The sequence below is a fragment of the Rhinatrema bivittatum genome, chromosome 4 (assembly GCF_901001135.1).
Source record: "Rhinatrema bivittatum chromosome 4, aRhiBiv1.1, whole genome shotgun sequence".
Classification (NCBI taxonomy): Eukaryota; Metazoa; Chordata; class Amphibia; order Gymnophiona; family Rhinatrematidae; genus Rhinatrema; species Rhinatrema bivittatum.
Window position 1 is genome coordinate 467051721 of NC_042618.1, and position 22429 is coordinate 467074149.

Below are 22429 nucleotides of genomic sequence, written 5' to 3' on the forward strand. Positions count from 1 at the left end.
TCAAGTCTTCAGGTTAAACTCTGAGGACACGATGACACTCAACTGTTTCAGTTTCTCATTGTTAGTATATGGAGGTAGAATTTTATTTTTTTAATTTGTTTTGGTTCTGTTTCTAGGCATCTCCCCCCCCCCTCCTATTTTCTTTTGCCCTTTGGGAGTGAAAGGCAAATGCATCTATTACTCACAAATACATTGCCTGATTGAAACAGTTTCTCTAGACCACACTTCTGTAGTTTGCAGTGTGGTCTTTAATGTGGTGTGTGTGTGTGTGTGTGTGACGTTCTGATGATCAATACTATAGCATCCTGATTTGATTAGATCTTTGTGGGATAAGTTAAATTAGGAGCGGCTTTAAAAACCAACAAAAACTTGGAATCAAGGGAAATCATACAGGTTATTTGTTGGTCTACTTACCAGCTGAATTGGGTGTTTTAATAAAACCTTTGACTCTGCTGGGTAGTTCTCTGCTGTGTACTGTCCTGTTAAATATTTTCTTATGGGACTTCTCAGGTTTACTAATGTATGTGCTACCTTTTTAGGAACAAAATGAACACTCTGGGGGGAGGTCATTTCCGTGACGAGAGTATTCTGACTTGTGAAATGTCTTCTTTTTAATCTTGAGCTGCATGCTGTTTCCTCTTATTGTGGTATGTTTATCTTTTATGATAGAAGAGATTGGATAACATTACTCCATTGATGCATGAATTTGTTACATCGTTCTTTGAATGTCTCGCTGAAGATCACACTCCTACAGACCTCTTAAGGTATGTTTTTTAATGAAAGCAATACATTGATAATGGGAATATAAGGAAAGGGCAGCTTTATAGTTTATGAAGGGGGTAGTCACAAAAATAGCTTATTCCTCTTCTATACTGTGTCTAGCATTTATAATGGAGTTTGCTGCATTTACTGTTCTAGGACAAGCAGGATGATAGTCCTCACACATGGGTGACATCATCAGATGGAGTCTGGCATGGAAAACTTATGTCAGTTTTCTAGAAATTGACTGGCATACTGAGCGTGCCCAGCATGCCACTATCCAGAAGTCCATGCTGGGTCCCTCTTCAGTCTCTTCTTTTCATTGGAACTGTTATCTCGCAGTTGTGGTGCTCGTGCTCTTTTCTTCAGAAAGCGTTTTTCCTGTGTTGAACCCCTCTCTATCCAGAAAGTCGGGAGCCTCATCTCCAAAAGGACGAGGGGAGCCGATGGACACAGATTCTTCGGTGGAGAGGAGTACCAGGGATCGGCCTTCATTGGTCTCCTCTCACTTGAGGACTTCATAAGAACATTAGATATGCCATACTGGGTCAGAGCAAGGGTCCATTAAAACCAGTATCCTGTCTCCAACAGTGGCCAATCTAAGTCACAAGTACCTGGCAAGTTCCCAAACATTAGATCAGAGCTTTCCAAACTTTTCATGTTGGTGACACACTTTTTAGACAAACATAATTTCGTGACACAGTAATTCAGTCTACCAGCAAACCAGAAGTTAAAGGTTAAACGAACAAAATGTATTTCAACAATTTATGTATGTTTCCTTAAATATATACATAAATAAAATGTTTCACAACACAACCTATCTCATAATAAATATTTGCAGGCTTCCACTTCCTCCATGCTGATCTCGTACATTGTGAGATCGGCATAGAGAAAGTGCTACTCTTGCACATTCCCAAAGATTACATGTGCCAATCACTAAAAAGTAATTTTTTTTTTTTACCTTTGCTGTCTGATCTTAGTTTTCTAATCGGTTGGTCACAGGCTTTTTTTTTCCACCTTTCCTTTCTTGTTTTTTTGCCAATTCCTTTTACAGGGTCTTTTTTTCTATTTCTTTTCTCTCCATCTGTCTTCCCTCAAACACACAATCAGGTTCTCATTCTCACACGCTATCTCACACATTCTCACACACAGGCTCTCACTCACATGCAATCTCACACATCCACAGCTCTCACTCTCACATGCCTCTCTCTCATACATACATACATACTGTCTCTCTCGTGCACATGCTGTCTCACTCTCACACACACAGGCTCTCTCACTCCTACATGCTCTCTTGCTCAAGCACAGGCTCTCACTGGCACATGCTGTCCCTTTGCACGGGTTGCCGAAGGATGGGCTCTTCAGAGGCCCTGATCTTCCCTGGCCGTGACATGGGATCTGCAGCGGCCCTGCTATCGGGTTTCCTCCTCTTCTCGGGCTGCCGCAACGTGGGATCCACAGCGGCCCTGCTATCGGGTTTCCTCCTCTTCTCGGGCCGTCGTGACGTGGGATCCGCAACGGCCCATTAATGCTGCTCTTCTTCTGTACGCAGCAGATGCTCCTCCTCCTTCCTGCCCACGCGGCTCCGGCAACGTTTTTCTTCCAGGGCTGCACAGGCAGGAAGGAGGAGGAGTGAACATGACCCTTTTCTTCGGGCCGTGGTGATGTAAGCTCCACCACTGCCCGCCGATCTTCCTGCTATAGTTCCCTGCTTCCGCCGGCCCTGTGGACCGGGCGACACACCTCCACACTACAGGTGACACACTAATGTGTCCCGACACACACTTTGGAAAGCTCTGCATTAGATAAATCACAAGCTACTTTTGCTTATTAATTACCGTAATAGTGTATGGATTTTTCCTCTAAGAACTTATCCAACCCTTTTTTAAACCCAGTTACTCTAACTGCTGTAACCACATCCTCTGACAATGAATTCCAGAGCTTAACTATGCCCTGAGTGAAAGAATTTCCTTTGATTTTTTTTTAATTGAAGTTTTTATGCATATTGGCAATAATGCCTACATGAACTCTAATTTACATATAACACAATATCACAATATCACAATATATAACATAGGTTAGCATACCATAAACCACAAATAGCTTGCCAATCCGCAGTCATAACACCATCCCCCATTTCCCCCTCCCTCTGCTTCATAACTTATTTCGTTTCTGAGCCAGCACATCCTAGGAACGAGAGGTCTGGCATCCAGATTATGTTCGTGATCCCACAAGGCTAGAAAGAATCCTAATATAGTCACATAGGTGAACTTGGGCTTAACCAAATATGTTAAATGAAAGATAGATGAGATAAATCCATCTCCTTTAGCTAGTGGCTCCAGACAACCAACCAGCTTAAATTCTGGTAGACTGCCTGTGGCTTCATGCAAATGTTAGAGGCTATTATACCATCGCAACAATGGCTCCCAAACTTGAGTGTTTCTCCACTGTGTCAGTCTGGGTGGCTGTCAAATAATACCAATAGTGTACTGTCCATAGCCGTTGAACTATGTCTTCTGCCAGAGGGGAGGATATCTGCTGCCAGTGGATAGCAATTACTTGCCGTGCCACACACAAGACCTGGTTGATGAGGGCTCTCAGGTTCAGTGCCCACGACGTAGGGTAGGCCGAGAGAAGATAAATTTGGGGATCGCATAATACTTCCTTTGAAGTCATCTGTTTAATAACTCCTTCAATCCATCTCCAGTACATTAATATCTTAGGGCACAGCCACCAAATATGATAAAAGGAGCCTTCTTGATTACATTGTCTCCAGCACTTATTGTCTTGAGTAGGATATATCCTACTCAAGACAATATATCCTACTCAACTTAGCAGGCGAGGGATACCATCGATACAACAATTTATAATTAGTTTCAACAGCGTTAGCGGAAATAGAGCTTTTGGCAATATTCATATAACATCTAGACCATTTTTTCTCAGTCCAGATTAACCCCCAATCCCTCTCCCACTTCTTTTGGCTCATGCAGGGAATAGAGGGCGTAGACCCGAGCCATTGATAAATATTAGAAATAAGCCCCTTAGCCGTGTTATACTGATAACACAATGCCTCAGTTAGATTTTTCCCTAATCACATAGGGCTGCAGTGATTGGGCAGTAACACAATGTTGTACTTGGATGTAATGGAAATATTCATTAATTTGGAGGGAAAATTGCTGTTGTAACTCAGCAAAAAACAATAATTTACAATTCTCAAACAACTGACTACATCGCCATAGACCCCTAGAAAGCCCATTGTTGAATATTCCCCATCTCCATAACCAGAAAAGCCCCTTTATATATACCCAGAGGGAGCATCGATGTCACTGAAGCTTAACCCGTTAGTATACCACGCTTTCTATCCCACAGCCGCAGGGACCATTTAGTAAACGGGTTATCCACCCTACTAAAACCATCCTTCAGTGGGAGGCCCCACAGTCGAGTGTATAGCCGTTCCCGAACTCCATGCTGTTCTATAGTGATTCTCTGTTTAACATAAGCCCGTGAGGACCCTCATAAACTATTCTCAGCTGGGCCGCATGGTAATATTGCACGAAGTTTGGCACAGCTAGCCCTCCCAATTTTTTAGCCCTAAACAATATTCGTCGCGCCACCCTCGGGGGGCCGCCTCCTCCAGATATAATGAAAAATCTTAGTATGCAGAGTTTTCAAAAATTTAAGCAGGATTTCTAATGGTAGCATCTGGAAAAGATAAAGCCACCTTGGGAGAACCGTCATTTCAATAGCCGCCATACGGCCCATCCAAGACATAGCATTAGGGCCCCGTATGTCCAAATCACGGGCCATGCTAGCCATCATCGGTAAGTAATTTAATTTAAATAATTGCGTCCAGTCTGCACATATCTGGATCCCCAGATACTTAATACTTTGAGGTGCCCATTTAAAAGGGAAATGTGACTTAAGTTCCAAAACCTGATCCTGGGACAATGAAACATTTAAAATTTCTGATTTGGACATATTCACTTTAAAGCCCAAGATCTTACTGAACCTATCCAATTCCCGCATTAGACCAGGCAATGTCCGCTGTGGATAGGCCACAGAAAATAGAATATCGTCCGCGAAGAGAGATTTTATATTGCTGAGCCTCTACTTGTATGCCCCATATATCCGAAGCATTTCTTATGGTAGTTGCTAAAGGCTCCATAAAAAGAGCAAAAAGCAGGGGTGACAATGGACACCCCTGCCTAGTTCCTCTGCCCAAGGCAAATATATTAGAGTACTCTCTGTTGACCTTAATACAGGCCTGAGGGGAGGCATACATGGCTTGCAATCATGCCCGAAAATTTTCTCCCAGCCCTACTTTCTTTAAGACCTTAAACAAGAATCCCCAGTGAACTCTATCAAAGGCCCTTTCTGCATCTACCGCCATTAAGACGGCAGGTGTCTTGCTTTCTCAGGCCTTCCATATAAGATTTACTGTTTTGCGGATGTTGTCCCCCGCTTGCCTTCCCGGAATAAATCCTTCTTGATCATCATGAACCAAAAGGGGCAGCACCCTATTGAGTCTACTAGCTTGAATTTTTGCTAATATTTTTAAGTCCAGGTTGAGGAGGGATATAGGGCTTTATCCTTTCCTGGCTTCGGTAGCACCGTAATACAGGCCAGATTCATCGATGGAGATAAAAGCTGGGTCTTTTAATAATTCATTATATACCTTTTGCAAGTGAGGTATAAGGAGGTCATTATACTTTTTATAAAAAAACAAACCCAATAAAAAGCCATCCAGCCCTGGAGCTTTGTTTGGTTTAAGAGAGGATATGGCAGCATAGATCTCTCCCTTGGCAATCAAGCCGTCTAATGCCTCAGATTGCTCTAGGGATGGGGCAGGGAGAGAAATATCCCTCAAATAGGTATCAATATCCCCTTCAGATATCAGGGACTCATTGGTATATAATTCCTGATAGAACTGTACAAACCTGTCATGTATGCGAGCATTATCTATCACATAAGACCCAGCCCATATCCTTTACTTTTAAAATTTGACTATGGGAGACGTGTTGCTTCAAGTGCCGCGCAAGCACTTTTCCTGGTCTATTTCCTTCGATGTAATGAGTGCGCTTGGCCCTATCCATCTGATGGAGTATGGCCCCATCCATAATAGTTTGAAGTTGCTTTCTCTTACTGTCTAGGGCCCATAATGTACTACTTCCCCCCCCCTCCCCCCCCGGGATTTATGAAGCTTTTCCAACCGGGCTATATCCTGTAGCAACTCATCGTGGGCTAACTGACGTAGCCACTTCTGGGCTGCTGCTTTAGCAATTAATTTGCCACATATTACTGCCTTAAAACAATCCCAGACCACACTAGGTTTCACCTCCCCATTATCATTTGCAAGAAAATAATCTTTAATGTCATCCCTCACCACCTCCTGTATCAGTTTATTAGAGAGAAGGGTGTTATTCAGCCTCCAATATCTTTGCCCTCACTACTCCGCAGTTAGGCAGAAGACAGGGACATGATTAGACTACGTTATGGATCCCATTTTCATACTCCTACAGCCCATGTCTTGCTACCTAACCACATGTCCAGGCGGGAATAGGTGCCATGGGCTCTGGAATAAAAGAAATAGTCTCTTCCAGTGAGGTTTTTACAACGCCAGACATCCTGCACCCCCAAGTATCCATAACTATCTTTAACCGTTGCCTATGGATTTTTGAGCGTATCTCTGGATAAATTGTTCTGGTCCACTTTGGGGTTTATTGTTATGTTAAAATCCCCCGCCATCAGGAGCGAACCTTGTAGAAAGTCGCTCAAGGATTGCTCTATATATGTAAAAAAGTTGCCTTGATTCACATTAGGTGCATATATATTGAGCAAAGTAACCAATACGGTATCCAGTCGTATCACAAGAGCCAGATATCGACCGCGTTTGTCCTTTTTACAATCTAACACTTCGGTCTTATGGTCTTTAGATATCATAAATCCAACCCCTCCCCTTCTGTGTTAGAAGCTAAATAAATTTGTGGATAGTTTTTATTACAAAGTAGTCTATCTTTTTTAAGCAAGTGTGTTTCCTGTATGAAAAAAACAGATGCTGTAAGCATATTAGCCTCCTCAAATAGTAATTGCCTCTTCCTTGGGTGGTTTAGCCCCTTAACATTAAGAGTTACTAAAGTTATCTCATCCATCATTGCGGTAAAGTAGGTGCTTACAAACTACACCGGAATGCCATTTTACCCCCCCCCCCCCCCCCCCCACAGTTGACCTCTTCTATAAGCCACCCTCGCTCAGATTCCCATCTTACATCCCATTGGAAACTCCCCCCCCCCATAGCCATCCATAGGTGAGGCTACCCCTTCAACCTCGCCTTGTGCTCGAGGAATGACCTCACTTCATACGGCCTATTAACATGTTAGCTTACATGTGGTAATAGAGATGGGGGGAGGAAAGCGTTGAAATAACTAACAGTCCCAAGATCAAACTTTTGAATGAGAGAAACTAGCATAAGTAGTCTCCAAATAACTCAGGGCGCTGGATCTCGCTGTGTGTCTGTGCCTCCGGAGTTTCTTTTTAACCGCTTGCCACCTTTGCCAGCCCTCTGCCATCGGGTGGTGTCTCTGCGTGAGGAGCTTCTCGGTGGTTCCTGAGGGCTTTGAACTTCAATTCCTTCCTGCCTGAGGAATTTTTCCGCCACTTCAGCTGACCTGGCAATGCAGGAACGGCCACTAATGGTAAACGCAATACCAAATGGGTAAAGCCACTTGTAACGGATGTTGCCCGCCCTCAGGTTGTCTGTTATGTGCTTCATGGCTTTACTCTTCTGCAAAGGTGATGGTGGAAAGATCACTGAATAGTTGGATTTTAGTGCCTTTCCACAGGATGTTCCCCAGGGTTCTAGCTTTATTCATGATCGCCTCCGTCACTGTAAAATTATGCAGACATGCAATTATATCCCTGGACTGATTGTTCACAGGTTTGCCCAGGGAATGGTGAGCCCGGTCAATTAGTAATTCCTTGCCAGAATCTGGGGATCCCTCCATCTGCAGGATCGCATGGCAGATGTCCTGTGCCAGCTTAACATAATTGATATCACCTTCTTCCCCTGGCACCCCTCTAATTCTGATGTTTTGCCTTCTGTTGCGATTTTCCAAGTCTTCTAGCTTGGATGTGAGCTCCTCAGTGGTTTGCCTGAGAGACTGGATATCTTTTAATTGCTGCATCACAGATGAGGCCTGCTCCTCTGCTGTCTGTTCCAGCTTATCTACCCGATCTCCCAGGTCTCCTACCTCCTTTCTCAGTTCCCCAATCACCTCCTGTATCTCCGTTTTGATTGCGGTAATTTCCTTTTTAATATCCGCGAACCAGCCCACAAATTCTGTGCGGGTGGGCCCCGACTCCGCTCCTGCGCTCCGTGGCGTCCCTGCCGACTCGGGCTCCTCCGGCATGGCTCCAGCGTTCTCCTCTGCACCCGCCGTTTTACTGTGCGCGGCATTGCCGCTGTAGGAAAATTCGGCCAGGTCCACAGTGCACCGTCGGGAGGTCATGGTTGCTTGTCCCAGCCTCCGGAGAAGAGAGATTACCACTTTTTTATTTTAGCCCCGCGGAGCTTCAGTTCTAAGCGGCCATTTGGTGAAGGTGACATCACTTCCTCCCTTCGATTTGTTTTAAATGAGCTACTTACTAACTTCATGGAGTGCCCCTTGGTCCTTCTGTTATCTGAAAGAGTAAGTAACTGATTTTCATTAACCTGTTCAACTCCTTTCATGATTTTGTAGACTTCTATCATATTCCCCAAACTGAACAGCCCTTACTTCTTCAGCCTTTCCTCATAGGGCAGCCATTCCATGCCCCTTATTTTGTTAGCGTTCTCTGCACTTTTTTCGGTGCAGCTATATCCTTGTTGAGACGTGACTAGAATCGCACACAGTATTCAAGGTGCGGTCTCCCCATGGAGTGATATAGAAGCATTATGACGTTCTCCAATTTATTTGCCATTCTCTTCCTAATAATTCCTAACACTGTTTCATTTTTTTGATTGCCACAGCACACTGAGCAGACTATCTCTTTCCTGGGTGGTAACTCCTAAGATAAAACCTCACGGGTAGATGTGAATCGGTTATTTACTCTTTCGGATAGTAGAAAGACTAGGGGGCACTCCATGAAGTTAGCATGGGGCACATTTAAAACTAATCGGAGAAAGTTCTTTTTCACTCAACGCACAATTAAACTCTGGAATTTGTTGCCAGAGAATGTGGTTCGTGCAGTTAGTATAGCTGTGTTTAAAAAAGGATTGGATAAGTTCTTGGAGGAGAAGTCCATTACCTGCTATTAAGTTCACTTAGAGAATAGCCACTGCCATTAGCAATGGTTACATGGAATAGACTTAGTTTTTGGGTACTTGCCAGGTTCTTATGGCCTGGATTGGCCACTGTTGGAAACAGGATGCTGGGCTTGATGGACCCTTGGTCTGACCCAGTATGGCATTTTCTTATGTTCTTATGTTCTTAACAATGTATAACTACACAACAAGGGTTATTTTTCCGTATATGCATCATTTTGTAGTTGCCCACGTTAAATTTCATCTGCCATTTGGAAGCCCAATCTTCCAGTTTTGCAAGGTAGTCCTGCAATTCGTAACAATCCACTTGAGATTTAACTACTCTGCATAATTTTGTGTCATCCACAAATTTGATCACCTCAAACTTCAGGATCCTCTCCTTCTTCCTTGGCGCTGGGGAAAGTGCGGGCTGAGCCCCATGGGAAGTCTTGGAAGCATCACAACTGGTCTCCTTCCTCACATGCTGCCAGGCTCATGTTGGTATCTGCACCTGCTGTGATTCCCCGAAGCGACTCTGTTGTGAGGAGATATCGCCCTCCATCGAGGCTGGGTGTCTGAGGTGTTCCCCTCTGGTGCCGGGTACCAATTCCCCTCGAGGCTCCGAGGGGAATCTTGTTATGTCGCCGCCTCCTCAGGCTATCGTATCCTCTGCGGCCTTCGAGGAGGAGCTTGAGCTCAGGGTGCAGTTGGCGGTTGGTCGAGCCTGCAGGGCATCAAACCACCAGCCCCTTCAGTGGGCTTCCACCATTGCAGGAGCCTGTACCGTCGATGTTGGCACCACTGCTGGAGCACCTCGACATTCTCATTGGCATTCTCCTGACACAGCTGATGCTGGTGGCCAGGGTGCTATCGATGCCCCAGTAGCCATCGGTACTGCCTCCTTCCAATGCTATCCCTATTGTGGGGGTCCTCCCAGTAGGAGGGGCTGTCAAGGCCCCAGTTCTGTGGCTAGTGCTACCTGGTCTGGCTCTGGGTCCCTCAATGCCCAAGCCGTTGGGCCTGGGAAGGCCTCCCCCACGGGCAGCTCCGGGCGATCTTAGTGATGATGATGCCCTGTACAACCCATGGGAGGGAATGATAACTCCAAGTCGTCTTCTGAGGACACTGGGTAGCTTCCCTTGAACCCGATTCCTCCAGAGGAGTGGCACTGGTCCCTGCCTGAGAACTTAACCTTTGCTGGCTTTGTGCGGGCCATGGCTGAGGCCATGCCGTTCCAACTTCTAACAGAGGAGGATGCCAGGCACAAGATGCTGGAGATTTTCCAGTTTGTGGAAACTCCAAAGGAGGTGGTGGCAGTTCCCGTCCATGAGATTTTCAAGGAATTGCTCCTTAGGATTTGGGAGCACCCCGTCTCCGGTCAGTAGGCCAATGCACTGTAATTGGTCCAGCAGGCTACGGGGTTTGAGAACCGTTAGTTCCCACACCAGTTGATGATGGAGTCCGCACTTAAGAGGGCTAAGTGTCCTTGCACTCATGCCTCCGCACCTCCAGGCCGGGAATATAGGGTGCTGGATGCGTTGGGTAGGAAGGTGTTTCAGGGCGTGATGTTGATTACCCAGATCGCCCTCTACCAGCTGTATATGACACAGTACTCTCGGAGCCTCTGGAAACAAGTACAGGAACTATCCGAGCGCCTGCCTCAGCAACAGCAGGATGCTTTTTCGGTGGTCGTCCAGCAAGTAGAAGAGGACCAGAAGGCTCATTTCATACTGCTCCCAGCATCTCCTGGGAGAGGAGTCCAGAGGTCACCGCAAGCGATCCAGGGATTGAATTCCACAGCCCCAGCTTCCAGAGGCCCCACACCGTTTGCAGTAGAAGAGGACCGGAAGCGCGTGCCGTTAGGCGCACAAATCTCAACCCCTTCAATTCTTTAACTGAAGATCAATTTAATAGTGGTTAAAGAGATTTGGTAAGTATAGCTTTGGGAAATCTTTGGACTTATAAAAGTTTGGTGAAAGGTGAAATAGAGAGATATATTCTTTAGCGTTTTTGTGTCTGAGGTAATAAGCAAGCCAGCGATAGTTAATTCTAGTGTCTGTCTTTCCCACCCACTCAACCCTTGATTTTTAGGCAAGGCGCACTTTCTCATTAAAAATCAATCAGGGTCTTATCTAAATCATACTATTGTACCAACCCTTATTGAAAGTGTAATCAAAACGCATAACCAATCAAAACATTGCTCTTCCAATGCTGTCTAATCATCCCCTTGTAGGACACTAGCTGATTAATTAGTAAATTCATCTGTAAATTCCAACTCCCTTAGTATCCTAAACATAACTAGGAACTCAAAAATAAGATGAAGGCATCTGTCCAGCAGCAAGAGGGGGGCTTTCCAGTCTTTTGCATTGAGTGTCACATGTATGATTTTTACCCGCCGGTGAGAGATTGTATGTGTGCACTCGGTGCAAAGAGCTCCTGGCTCTCAGGGAACGAGTCCGATCTCTGGAGGCTAGAGTAGCAGACTTGGAGGAGCTGAGGCAGACAGAGGGGTAAATTGATGAGACCTTCAGGAACATAGTAACCAAGTCACAAATCCAGTCTGGAAGCCCCAGTGCTGCCTTGGATCAGAAAGGTCTTCTAGTAGGAGAACATCAACCTGGTGTAGCAGGAAGTGATCTTGTAGCAAGGACCTGCTCTCCAGGTGATGTATTGTCCTCTCATACTGAGGACAAGTCTCCCAGGACTACTTCCCAGGAGGGAAGGGTTAGGCCGGCCATCATAGTTGGTGATTCAATTATTAGAAATGTAGATAGCAGTGTGGCTGGTAGATGTGAGGACTGCCTGGTAACTTGCCTGCCTGTGGCAGACCTCACACGATGCCTAGATAGGATTATAGACAGTGCTGGGGAGGATCCGGCTGTCGTGTTACATGTGGGCACCAGTGACATAGGAAAATGTGGGAGAGGTTCTGGAAGCCAAATTTAGGATTTTAGGTAGAAAGTTGAAATCCAGAACCTCCAGAGTGCAATGCTTCCTGTTCCACGTGCAGGTCCCCAGAGGCAGGCAGAGCTCTGGAGTCTCAATGCGTGGATGAGACGATGGTGCAAGGAAGAGGGATTCAGTTTTGTAAGGAACTGGGGAAACTTTTGGGGAAGGGGGAGACTTTTCCGAAAGGATGGGCTCCACCTTAACCAGAGTGGAACCAAGCTGCTGGCACTAACTTTCAAAAAGGAGAGAGAGCAGCTTTTAAACTAGAACAAGGGGGAAAGCCAACAGTCACTCAGTAGTGCATGGTTCGGAGAAATGTATCCTTGAAGGATACTAATGAAACAGTTAGAGCATCCCAACAGAGAGGTTTGAATAAAAGCAAAAGTAGTCCATGTGCCTATATGTAAAAAATCACCGAAGCTAATGAAGTTGTTATCCCTAACAACTGAAAAGCAGGTTAATACAAACTAAAAACACACTTTGAAATGTCTGTATACCAATGCCAGAAGTCAAAGAATTAAGATGGGAGAGTTAGAGTGTATAGAAGGTTCTTGTGGCCTGGTTTGGCCTCTGTTGGAAACAGGATCCTGGACTCGATGGACCCTTGGTCTGACCCAGCATTGTAATTTCTTATGTTATAGAACCTAACATTGTATAGCTACAGCAAGGGTTATTTTTCCGAATATGCATCACTTTGCACTTGTCCACATTAATTTTCATCTGCCATTTGGAAACGCAATCTTCCAGTCTCACAAGGTCTTTCACTTCATCACAGCCCACTTGAGATTGATTATTTGATTTATTTATTTATTTAAATGTTTTTTTTTATGCCGAAGTATAGCTATATGCCTTCACTCCGGTTTACAGATGTAACAACTTAGTACATTTTGTCAACAATGTATACTAAACATTTTGACAACATTTGAAACAAATAGAGTATAGCTGGGATCAACCAGATGATGATCAACACATTTAAAGAAAAATAAAATATGTACATAAAACAGGTTAGAGTGGGCTAATTTTATATAATTTGAAGTGAGTTGTCGTTGACGGGGAGAAATATGTTATTAGTGATGGGGGGGGAATATATTTTTAAAGGGAAGACGAGTATATCTAAGAGAAACTGATTATAAAAGTCTGCGGATAATATGTAGTATAATTATTGATGTTGAACAATCAAGTTTAGATGTTCAGTGTAATAGTCTTGGGAATTGTTCTAGCATAACCGAAGGTGGTTATATGTTGAGTTAGTATGTGAATTTAACTGATACCGTCTTTGAAAGTTTGGCTGAAGATCCATGTTTTGAGTTCCTTTTTAAATGATTTGATGTTGCTTTGTGAGCTCAGGTAATCTGGTAGTGAGTTCCATAATTTCGGGCCTGCAATGGAAATGGCTCTGTTTCTTGTGTTGGATAGCTTAGCTGATGGGAGTGATGGTATGACTAGGTGAAGTTTACTTGCTGTTCTTGTTGTGCATTGTGCTCTGTGTATCTTTATGATGTTATTGAATGCATTGTTGTCTGCTTTATATAGTGCGTTGTATAGGATTATCAGTATTTTGAATTCAATTCTCTTTTCTACCGGTAGCCAGTGAAGCCTGTTGAGTACCGGGGTGATATGGTCTGAATTTTTTTTTTTTTGCCGGATATTTATTTTATTTATTGAAGGCTTTTATATACCGACTTTCTTGATACAAATCAAATTAACTCAGTTTACATCGAACTAGGCAGTAACTATAAATAATTATAAATAACCAGTCAACAAGAGACAATTTAGAGAGCATAAAAGATACATTATAATAATTGGAGTGGTTTCAAGGACGTTTTTGGGAGTCCTATCAAAAGTGAGTTGCAGTAGTCTAGGCTGGTGAAAATAAGGGATTGTAAAACAGATCTGAATTCCTGGTGGTGAAGGAATGGTTTTAGATGTTTAAGTATTTGGAGTTTTTTTTTGTTGCGATGTATTTTTTGTAATTTAGTTCATTCTCGATCCATATGCCGAGGTCTTTTACGTTGTCTTTCAGTTGGATGCAGATGTTGTCAATTTGAAGGAATGGGATGGTTTTTGATCCTGAGTTATTTCTTTCTATCAGAATGCATTCTGTTTTGTTCATGTTGAGGCATAGCTTAAGGTGGTTTAACTACTCTGCATAATTTTGTATCATCCGCAAGTTTGATCACCTCACTCATCGTACCCTTCTCCAGATCCTTTATAAATATATTAAAAAGCACAGGTTCAAGTACAGACCCCTGAGGCACCCCACTGAGTTTCTTCCACTGTGAAAACAGACTGTTTAATCCTACTCTGTTTCCTGTCTTTTAACCGACTTGCAATCCACAAAAGGACATCTCCTCCTATCCCATGACTTTTTAGTTTTCTTAGAAGCCTCTTATGTGAGACTGTCGAACACCTTCTAAAAATCCAAATACACCACATCTACCGATTCACCTTTCTCTTTATTCACCCCTTAAAAAAAAATGTAGGAGATTTGTGAGGCAAGACTTCCCTTGGGTAAATCCATGTTGGCTGTGTCTCATCAAACCATGTCTTTCTAAATGTTTTGTGATTTTATTCTTTATAACAGTTTCCACTATTTTTCACAGCACTGAAGTGAGGCTCACCAGTCTGTAGTTTCCCGGATCACCCCATGATCCCTTTTTAAATGTAGGGGTTACATTGGCCAGCTTCCAATCTTCAGGTACATTGGCTGATTTTAATGATAGGTTACAAATTAATTGAAATAGGTCTGAAATTTCATTTTTTAGTTTTTCAGAACCCTGGGGTGTATACCATCCGGTCCAGGTGATTTAGTACTCTTCAGTTTGTCAATCAGGCCTACCACATCTTCCAGGTTCACTGTGATTTGGTTCAGTTGATCTGAATCATCACCCATGAAAACTTTCTCCAGAACAGGTATCTCCCCAACATCCTCTTCAGTAAACACCAAGGCAAAGAAATCGTTTAATCTTTCTGCAATGGCCTTAACTTTTCTAAGTGCCTCTTTAACCCCTTGATCATCCAATAGTCCAACTGACTCCCTTGCAGGCTTTCTACTTTGGATATATTTTTTAAAGTTTTTATTGTGGGTGTTTGCCGCTATGGCCAACTTCTTTTCAAATTCTCTCTTAGCCTGTCTTATCAAGGTCTTTAAAATCATGAGAGGTCTTGAATGGGTAGATGTGAATTGATTATTTAGTTTTTTGGATAATAGGGGCCACTCCATGAAGTTAGCAAGTAGCACATTTAAAACTAATCGGTGAAAATTATTTTTCCTAGCATGTAACCAGTTGGACTCAGGACCAATGGGTTATATGCTCCCCTGCTAGCAGATGGAGACTAAGTCAGGTTTCAAAGCTGACATCACCTTAGATACACCCCTGCAATGACTCAGCCCTTCAGTATTCCTCTGTCTCCTAGCAGATGTGGACATGCCTTCCCTATCGGAATTGCAGTACTCTTTAGAAGAGGAAATTTTACCTTTAAATTGGAGAAAGATTGAGCCCCGCTCTCCTGTGGTGATGAATAAAGGTCCCTCCCCCAGTTGAGAATTCTTAAGGTGATATGAGAGATCCGTTAGAGGTTGGTTCGGTAGCCGGTTCCCAGTGTGGACTTTGCTGCTGAAGCAGCTGAAAGGCAGCAGGTGCAGGAAAACAAGCACGGCGGTGAAGGCCGAAGCCCTCTCCCTTTGCAGCCGGAGACCGTGTCTGTACTCAGCACTGAGTCCAGGTAAAAAAAAGAGGATTTCACATTCAGAGCCGTTGGAGAGGTTTCGGGAAGACTTCCTCCGGTCCCCTTGCTCGGTGCTCTGTACCAACATTGTTCCCGTTCTATTGCTGTAAATTGAACAGCACCCCAGTGGGCTAGGTCCCGCTTCAGGCTTAGCCGGCATATCGCGTGGTAGGCTGTATCGGCATCATCTTGCATGCGGTTTTGTGTGCCTTGCATTGCCCTCCATACAGCGTCGGTACTTGCGGTGCGTAGCGGCTCTGCGCACAAGTGCGTGCACATGTACATGCACAACTTCGCGCGCAGCCTACACACACAACTACTTAGGTGCAGAATTCCAAGCGCACAGGCTGTTCATGCGCATCGCCATGGCCCATTTAGGTGCGCACAAAGTCTTCAAATGGCGAGCTGGCTGAATTCGCAACTGCCATATCAAATGGCCCCAGCAGCTAAGAAACATTAGTGCCGTTCTCTCTGCGCTGCTTGCCATATTAGGGCTACTCAGTCTGACCTGGATTCTTTCTTATGTCAGCACTGTGAGGATGCCCAGGGAGAGTTGACCTTCCCTGACTTGACTTAAAGCCCAGTTCTTCCAATTCGATGGATGTGTCAGCTACAACCTTTAACCAGAAGCACCCTGGATCTGAATAATCCCGGGGTTGGGTCTTCCGTAGGAGAGGGAAATTCAGTGGCACCTACTCCAGTTCTTCCTGGGCTAGGTATGGACCCAGCGGCCTTCTCTTGGGTGGGATTTTTTCAAGGCCTTCAAGCCTTCGTACAGGCACAGTCTGCTTCTCTTGCCCCTGTCTGGACGGAACCACAGCTGGTAAGGCCTCCCTCTCCCAGCCCTATCAGCAGACCTCGAGACATGCCTTGCCTCACTAAGGGTGTTCCTGGCAGGGAATCGGACAGCACGAGCGAAGAAGGGGATCCAGATTCTTTGGAGGATGGAGAAATCCTTCCAGGTTTAGAACCGTATCAGACGATGTTATGTTTTTCCCATAGAGACGAATTGCAGGCCCTGGTTTCCCAGCTCTGCAAATGCTGGGAGTTCCTGGGGCGGACTCCATGACTGAACCTAAGAAGAATCCTGTTATGGTGTCTCTACGGAAAGACTCTGCTATTTTCCGATACCAGAAGCCATCCAAGAGTTGATTGATCTGGAATGGGATGCCCTTGAAACGAGTTTTAAAGGTGGTCGAGCATTAGAAGCTCTATACCCACTGGTTCTGGTGGCGAGAACACGCCTGTACTTCCCTAAAGTGGATGCGCTGGTCTGTGCTATTTCCAAGTGAACTATCCCAGTGGAGGGAGGAGCGGCCTTAAAGGATGCGCATGATAGGAGAATGGAGTCCATCCTTAAGCAAGCCTTTGACACAACAGCAATGACTTTACAGATTGCTTCCTGCTGTGCCCTGGTGGCTCGCTCATGTCTGCTCCTCTCTAGAGAGGTGAATGACTCGGGCGTATTCCAGAGAAGCTATGGAACCTGCCGCTGCCTTTTTAGCTGATGCAGACTCTGACCTAGTCCGTATCTCAGCCAGAGGAATGGCCTCCGTGATTGTGGCCAGAAGACAGCTTTGGCTGTGAAATTGGTCAACAGTTGCGACCTCTAAGGCAAACCTCACAAAGATGCTGTTTAAGGGATCACTCCTCTTCGGAACTAAATTGGAAAAGCTGGCCAGTAAGTGGGGTGAATTTCCAGTCCCCCAGCTACTGGAAGATAAGAGAAAGCAGTGACAGCGGCCCTCACCTATGAAGGGTTGATCCAGGGATGCCCAATGCTATTGGCCCTACAGAAACTCAGTATTTCAGAGGTCTCGAACCCCAATGAAGTTTTGCTGACCCATCCACGGAACAAGGAGATAGGGGATAAACTATCCTATCAGTGATGGGTCAAGATCACGTTGGACAAATGGGTACTGGATGTTATACGAGAAGGATATGCACTGGAGTTTTGCAGCATTCCTCGGGACATGTTCATGTTTCCTTGCCTCTCCCAGCACAAGAAGCAGTCAGTGGAGTCTACCTTGAGACATATTGCATGAGATGGTGGTCCAATTAAAAGAACAAAATGTGGCAGCTATGTCTCTAACATTGCCAATGGACCATTCGTCTGCAAAGAAGTATTACTCAGCCTGCTAGGAACCATACTTACAGAGATGTCCATGCAGACCATACACGCCGTTCCTCCCGCAATCTTATCCGCAAACCCGCTTGCAGCCTCCCCAGTACCCGACCTCCGACCATTGTGATCACTTCCGACCGTTGGGTACTCAAGATCATCAAGGAAGGCTATGCCCTGAATTTAAGTCCATGCCGACCCTCCCTCAGAGTACGGCACAGTGGGTCGACTCACAGAGCAGCCGCTGCCTCGGGGAAGAGATCACCCAGCTGCTTCTCCAATGTTCCATCCACTGAGTTCCCATCTCTCAGTAGAATCTGGGATTCTACTCTCAGTACTTCCTCATCCCCAAAGATCTGGGGCCTTCGTCCAATCCTGGATCTACGGGCTCTCAAGTTTCTCACCAGGGAGAAGTTCAAGATGACTTCTCTCAAATCAGTACTTCCCTTCCTACAATCCAAAGATTGGATCTGTTTGCTAGAGCTCAAGAATGTGTACTCCTATATCCCTATGCACCATGTGTACTGGCGGTACCTGTGCTTTCAGGTCAGTGGACACCATTTCCAGTACAAAGTGCTCCCCTTTGGACTCTAGTCAGCCCTGAGAGTTTTCACCAAGTGTCTAGCGGTAGCTGTGGGCCACCTAAGCAAACAAGGAATCCAACTGTTTCCTTACCTCAACATTGGCTGCTAGTAGCTCTGGATTCCCCTGCCCTGTGCAACAACCTGCTGACCACAGTTCAGTGCCTGGAAAGTCTGGGATTAGCCATCAATTACGAGAAATCCAATCTGCAACAGGCTCAGGCCCTGCAGTTCATTGGGGCCTATATCAGTATGAAGTTAGACAGAACGTTCCTCCTGAAAGACAGGGCCCACACCCTGCAAACCTTGGCCACTCAGCTACAGAACGCCATGCATACCTCAGCCAGACAGGTCTTGACCATTCTGGGGTACATGGCAGCATCCATTTGCATAATGCTGCACACCTGTCTGCACATGCGCTGCCTACAGTGGGGGCTGAAGACACAGAGGACACAGTTCTGACATCCCTTGAGCAAGAAAAAGGACTTGCATTGGTGGCTAGTCTCAACGATACTCTCTGAGGGGGGCACCCCTCCGACCACCGGTCCATCAGATAGTTCTCACTACAGACGCCTCGAACAAGGGGTGGGGCACCTTTCTGGATCGAGTTCAAACTCAGGGCCTCTGGTCAAGCTGGGAGAGGGCCCAGCAGATCAATCTTCTGGAATTTCAGGCGATTGGAAATGCCCTACGCACCTTTGAGGGCTTTCTCCAGGGAAAGATGGTCATCGTCCATACGGACAACCAAGTAGCAATGTTCTATATAAACAAGGAGGGTCCGGTTCCTGGAAGCTGTGTGGGGAAGCGGTACAAATCTTGGAATGAGTAGAACGTTGGTCCATCATACTCCAGGCAACTTATCTGCCGGGAATAGAGAACTCCAAAGCAGACAAGCTAAGCAGAAGCTTCCACCCACATGAATTGGAACTTCAAGATGTGGCAGAAAGACTCTCTCAAACTTGGGGTCTTCCTCACGTCGATCTTTTTTTTTATCAAACGCAACAGGAAGGTACCAATCTTTTGTTCCATCTAACCCAGCAATGAGCATCCAGCGCAGGATGCTTTCCTCATCTCTTGGACTGGAGGTCTTCTCTACACTTACTCTCCATACCGCTCATTTCAAGGATAATTCAAAAGTGTATCAAGGACATGGCTGATCTCATCCTCATAGCTCCGGCATGACCCAGACAGCCTTGGTACACCTATCTGATTGGTCTCTCCATTAACCAATCCATCACTCTCTGTCACAGTTCGGACTTGCTCTCGCAGGAGGGGGCTCCCTTACCCACCCCATCCACTCTTCACTTCATCTCGCAGCATGGAGCTTGAAAGGGACAGTATTGAATCACCTGAACCTACCTATGCAAATTCAGGACATCCTAGTATCCTCCAGGAAATTCTCCACCAGGAAGAACTATCAGGGCAAATGGATCAGATACTCGAATTGGTGTTGCGAGCACGGGGTGGACCCATTCTTCTGCTCTCCGGAACAACAACTGGAGTACCTTTACCATCTCCTTTACCAGGCTGGCCTGGCAACGGCTTCCATCAGAGTCCATGTCAGTGCCATTGCAGCATACCATCATTTTCATAATGGCTTCCTGGTGTCCTGTCACCCATTGGTCTCCAGGCTTATGAAGGGTATTCTACGACTGCGTCTGCCCATTCAAAAATCTCTGGTTCCATGGGACCTTAAGTTCTGGAATAGCTTATGCTTCCACCCTTTTGAACCTTTAGCAAACAGTCACTTGAGGTATCTTTCTTGGAAAGTTCTCTTCCTTGTTGCCCTCACCTCTGCCAGGAGAGTTAGTGAATTACAGGCGTTGGTTCACTATTCACTATACTTGGAGTTTTATCACGACAATGTGACTTTGCATACACACTCCACGTTCTTGTTCAAGGTTGTGTCAGCGTTCCACCTCAACCAGACTATCATACTGCTGACGTTTTTCCCAAAGTCGCACCGGAATGATAGCAAGAGGCAGCTTCACATGTTGGACTGCAAGTGTACCCTGGCTTACTACAAGCGTAGAACACACTCAGAACACAGGGCTTCCCAGCTCTTTGTTTCCTTCAATCCCAATGCCCCGATACTTCCGGTCTCCATGAGGACTGTCGTCCTGGATCTTCCAAGCATTCAGTTCTGTTACAATAAGAAATCGGAGAACCTGGCTAATTCCCCAAAGGCCCACCACCAGGTCTGGGCCATGGCGGCATCCATAGCTCACCTTCACAAGGTACCTATCCTGGACGCATGCAAAGCCGCGACTTGGTCCTCTGCTTACCTTCACTTCTCATTATTGCCTTGACCAGCAAGCTACTGCAGATGCTGCGATGAGTAGATCCATTCTTCAGTCAGGGACAACATAAAGAGACTGTCTGCTAAAATGGACCAGGTTGCGCTCATCTCTTATTCTCTCCTGAGCAGATGTACCCTACTTCCCAAGGGTTTTCCTACTGCACTCAAAACTTTCAGCTGGGGACTCCCAGACAGCAGGGCTAATTCAGCCTACTTACCTGCAATTTTGCTTACCCTAAATGGTGTTTTCCGTAGATAGGAGGATGAATTAGCCATGCTGACCCACCCACCTCCCTGGATAGTTTCTGCTTCTGGTTCCATACATGCTTTGAAACAGACTGAAGCAAGATGGAGCTGTGCGGGAAAGCACACGTAGATGCACACAGACTAAAGCTCTGTACTTGGAGAAGCTCTGCCACCTGGCTGCCCGGAGGATGTCTCAGACAGCATGGCTAATTCATTCTGCTATCTATAGAAAACACAGTTTACAGTAAGCAAACTTGCTCTCTCCTGACTTTCACTGTCTCTCCCCTGTGCTGACTCTCTTGCTGTGAGGAATGGAGACCCGTCTTGGTGTTATGCCTCTAAAGTGCATTTTTCCACTTGTTTTATTCTTAAGGCTGTCACTTCTAAGAGTTATGACTTTATTTGGTTTGACTTGATCAAGGGCAGAAAGAACAATATATCTGTAAAATGTAAAAAGTGGCCAAGTTAATTCCATGACCTGTGTGCAGCTTTTGAAAGCACTATTTCCTAGCGTGTAGCCAGATGGACTCAGGACCAATGGTTTATGCTCCCCTGCCAGCAGATGGAGACGGAGAAAATAAATCTTTAAAGTATAATCTCAAGACAGCGGGTTATGAGACATCCTTGGTCTTATGGGTGAATTTGGATTCTGTCCTGTTTAGTAATCTTGTTTTGGAATACATATCACATTTTTACGATTTCTTCAATTCTTGCGGCATGCAGCTCAGGTATTTTAGCTTGGAAGAGAGATGGCTAAGGGGGATGTGATAAAGGTGTACAAAATCAGGAAAGGACTTGAACAGGTTAATGTAAATCGGTTTATTCTCTCAGATAATAGACTAGGGCGCGCTCCATGAAGTTAGCAAGTAGCTCAACAAATCGGCGGAAACTATTTTTCACACAGTGCATGGTTAAGCTCTGGAGCTCATTGCCAGAGGATGTGGTTACAGCAGTTAGTGTAACTGGGTTTAAAAAAGGTTTGGAGAAGACAAAAAACTGCTATTGTTTAATAAGAAATAGCTTGGGATCTATGTAATGTTTGGGTACTTGCCAGATACTTGTAGCCTGGATTGGCCACTGTTGAGCACAAGATGCTGAGCTTGATGGCCCCTTGGTCTGACCTAGTGTGGCATATCTTATGTTTGTTGGTACTTAGACTGTTGCACTTCCAGACTATCTCCAATATTCCCTCATTGTGAAGTACCAGTACTTTTTATTATTTTTTTTTATTTATTATTTTTATATACAGACATTCGATCTCAATTGAGAGATCACACTGGTTTACATTCAGGTACTGTAGGTAATTCTCTATCTCCAGAGGGCTTACAATCTAAGTTTTTTTGTCCCTGAGGCAATGGAGGGTAAAGTGACTTGCCCAAGGTCACAAGGAGCGACAGCAGGACTCGAACCGTGGTCTTCTGGTTCATAGTCCACTGCTCTAACCACTAGGCTATTCCTCCCGTGGT

At 45.2% G+C, this 22429-nt stretch overlaps 1 protein-coding gene across 1 annotated transcript in view; it reads left to right on the forward strand.

The window, feature by feature from the left end:
- ZFC3H1 (zinc finger C3H1-type containing) overlaps positions 1 to 22429 on the forward strand; it is a 220457-nt gene that overhangs the window by 161874 nt on the left and 36154 nt on the right. The window contains 1 exon segment of the mRNA XM_029597179.1: positions 670 to 764. Coding sequence (XP_029453039.1) covers positions 670 to 764 — 95 coding nt within the window.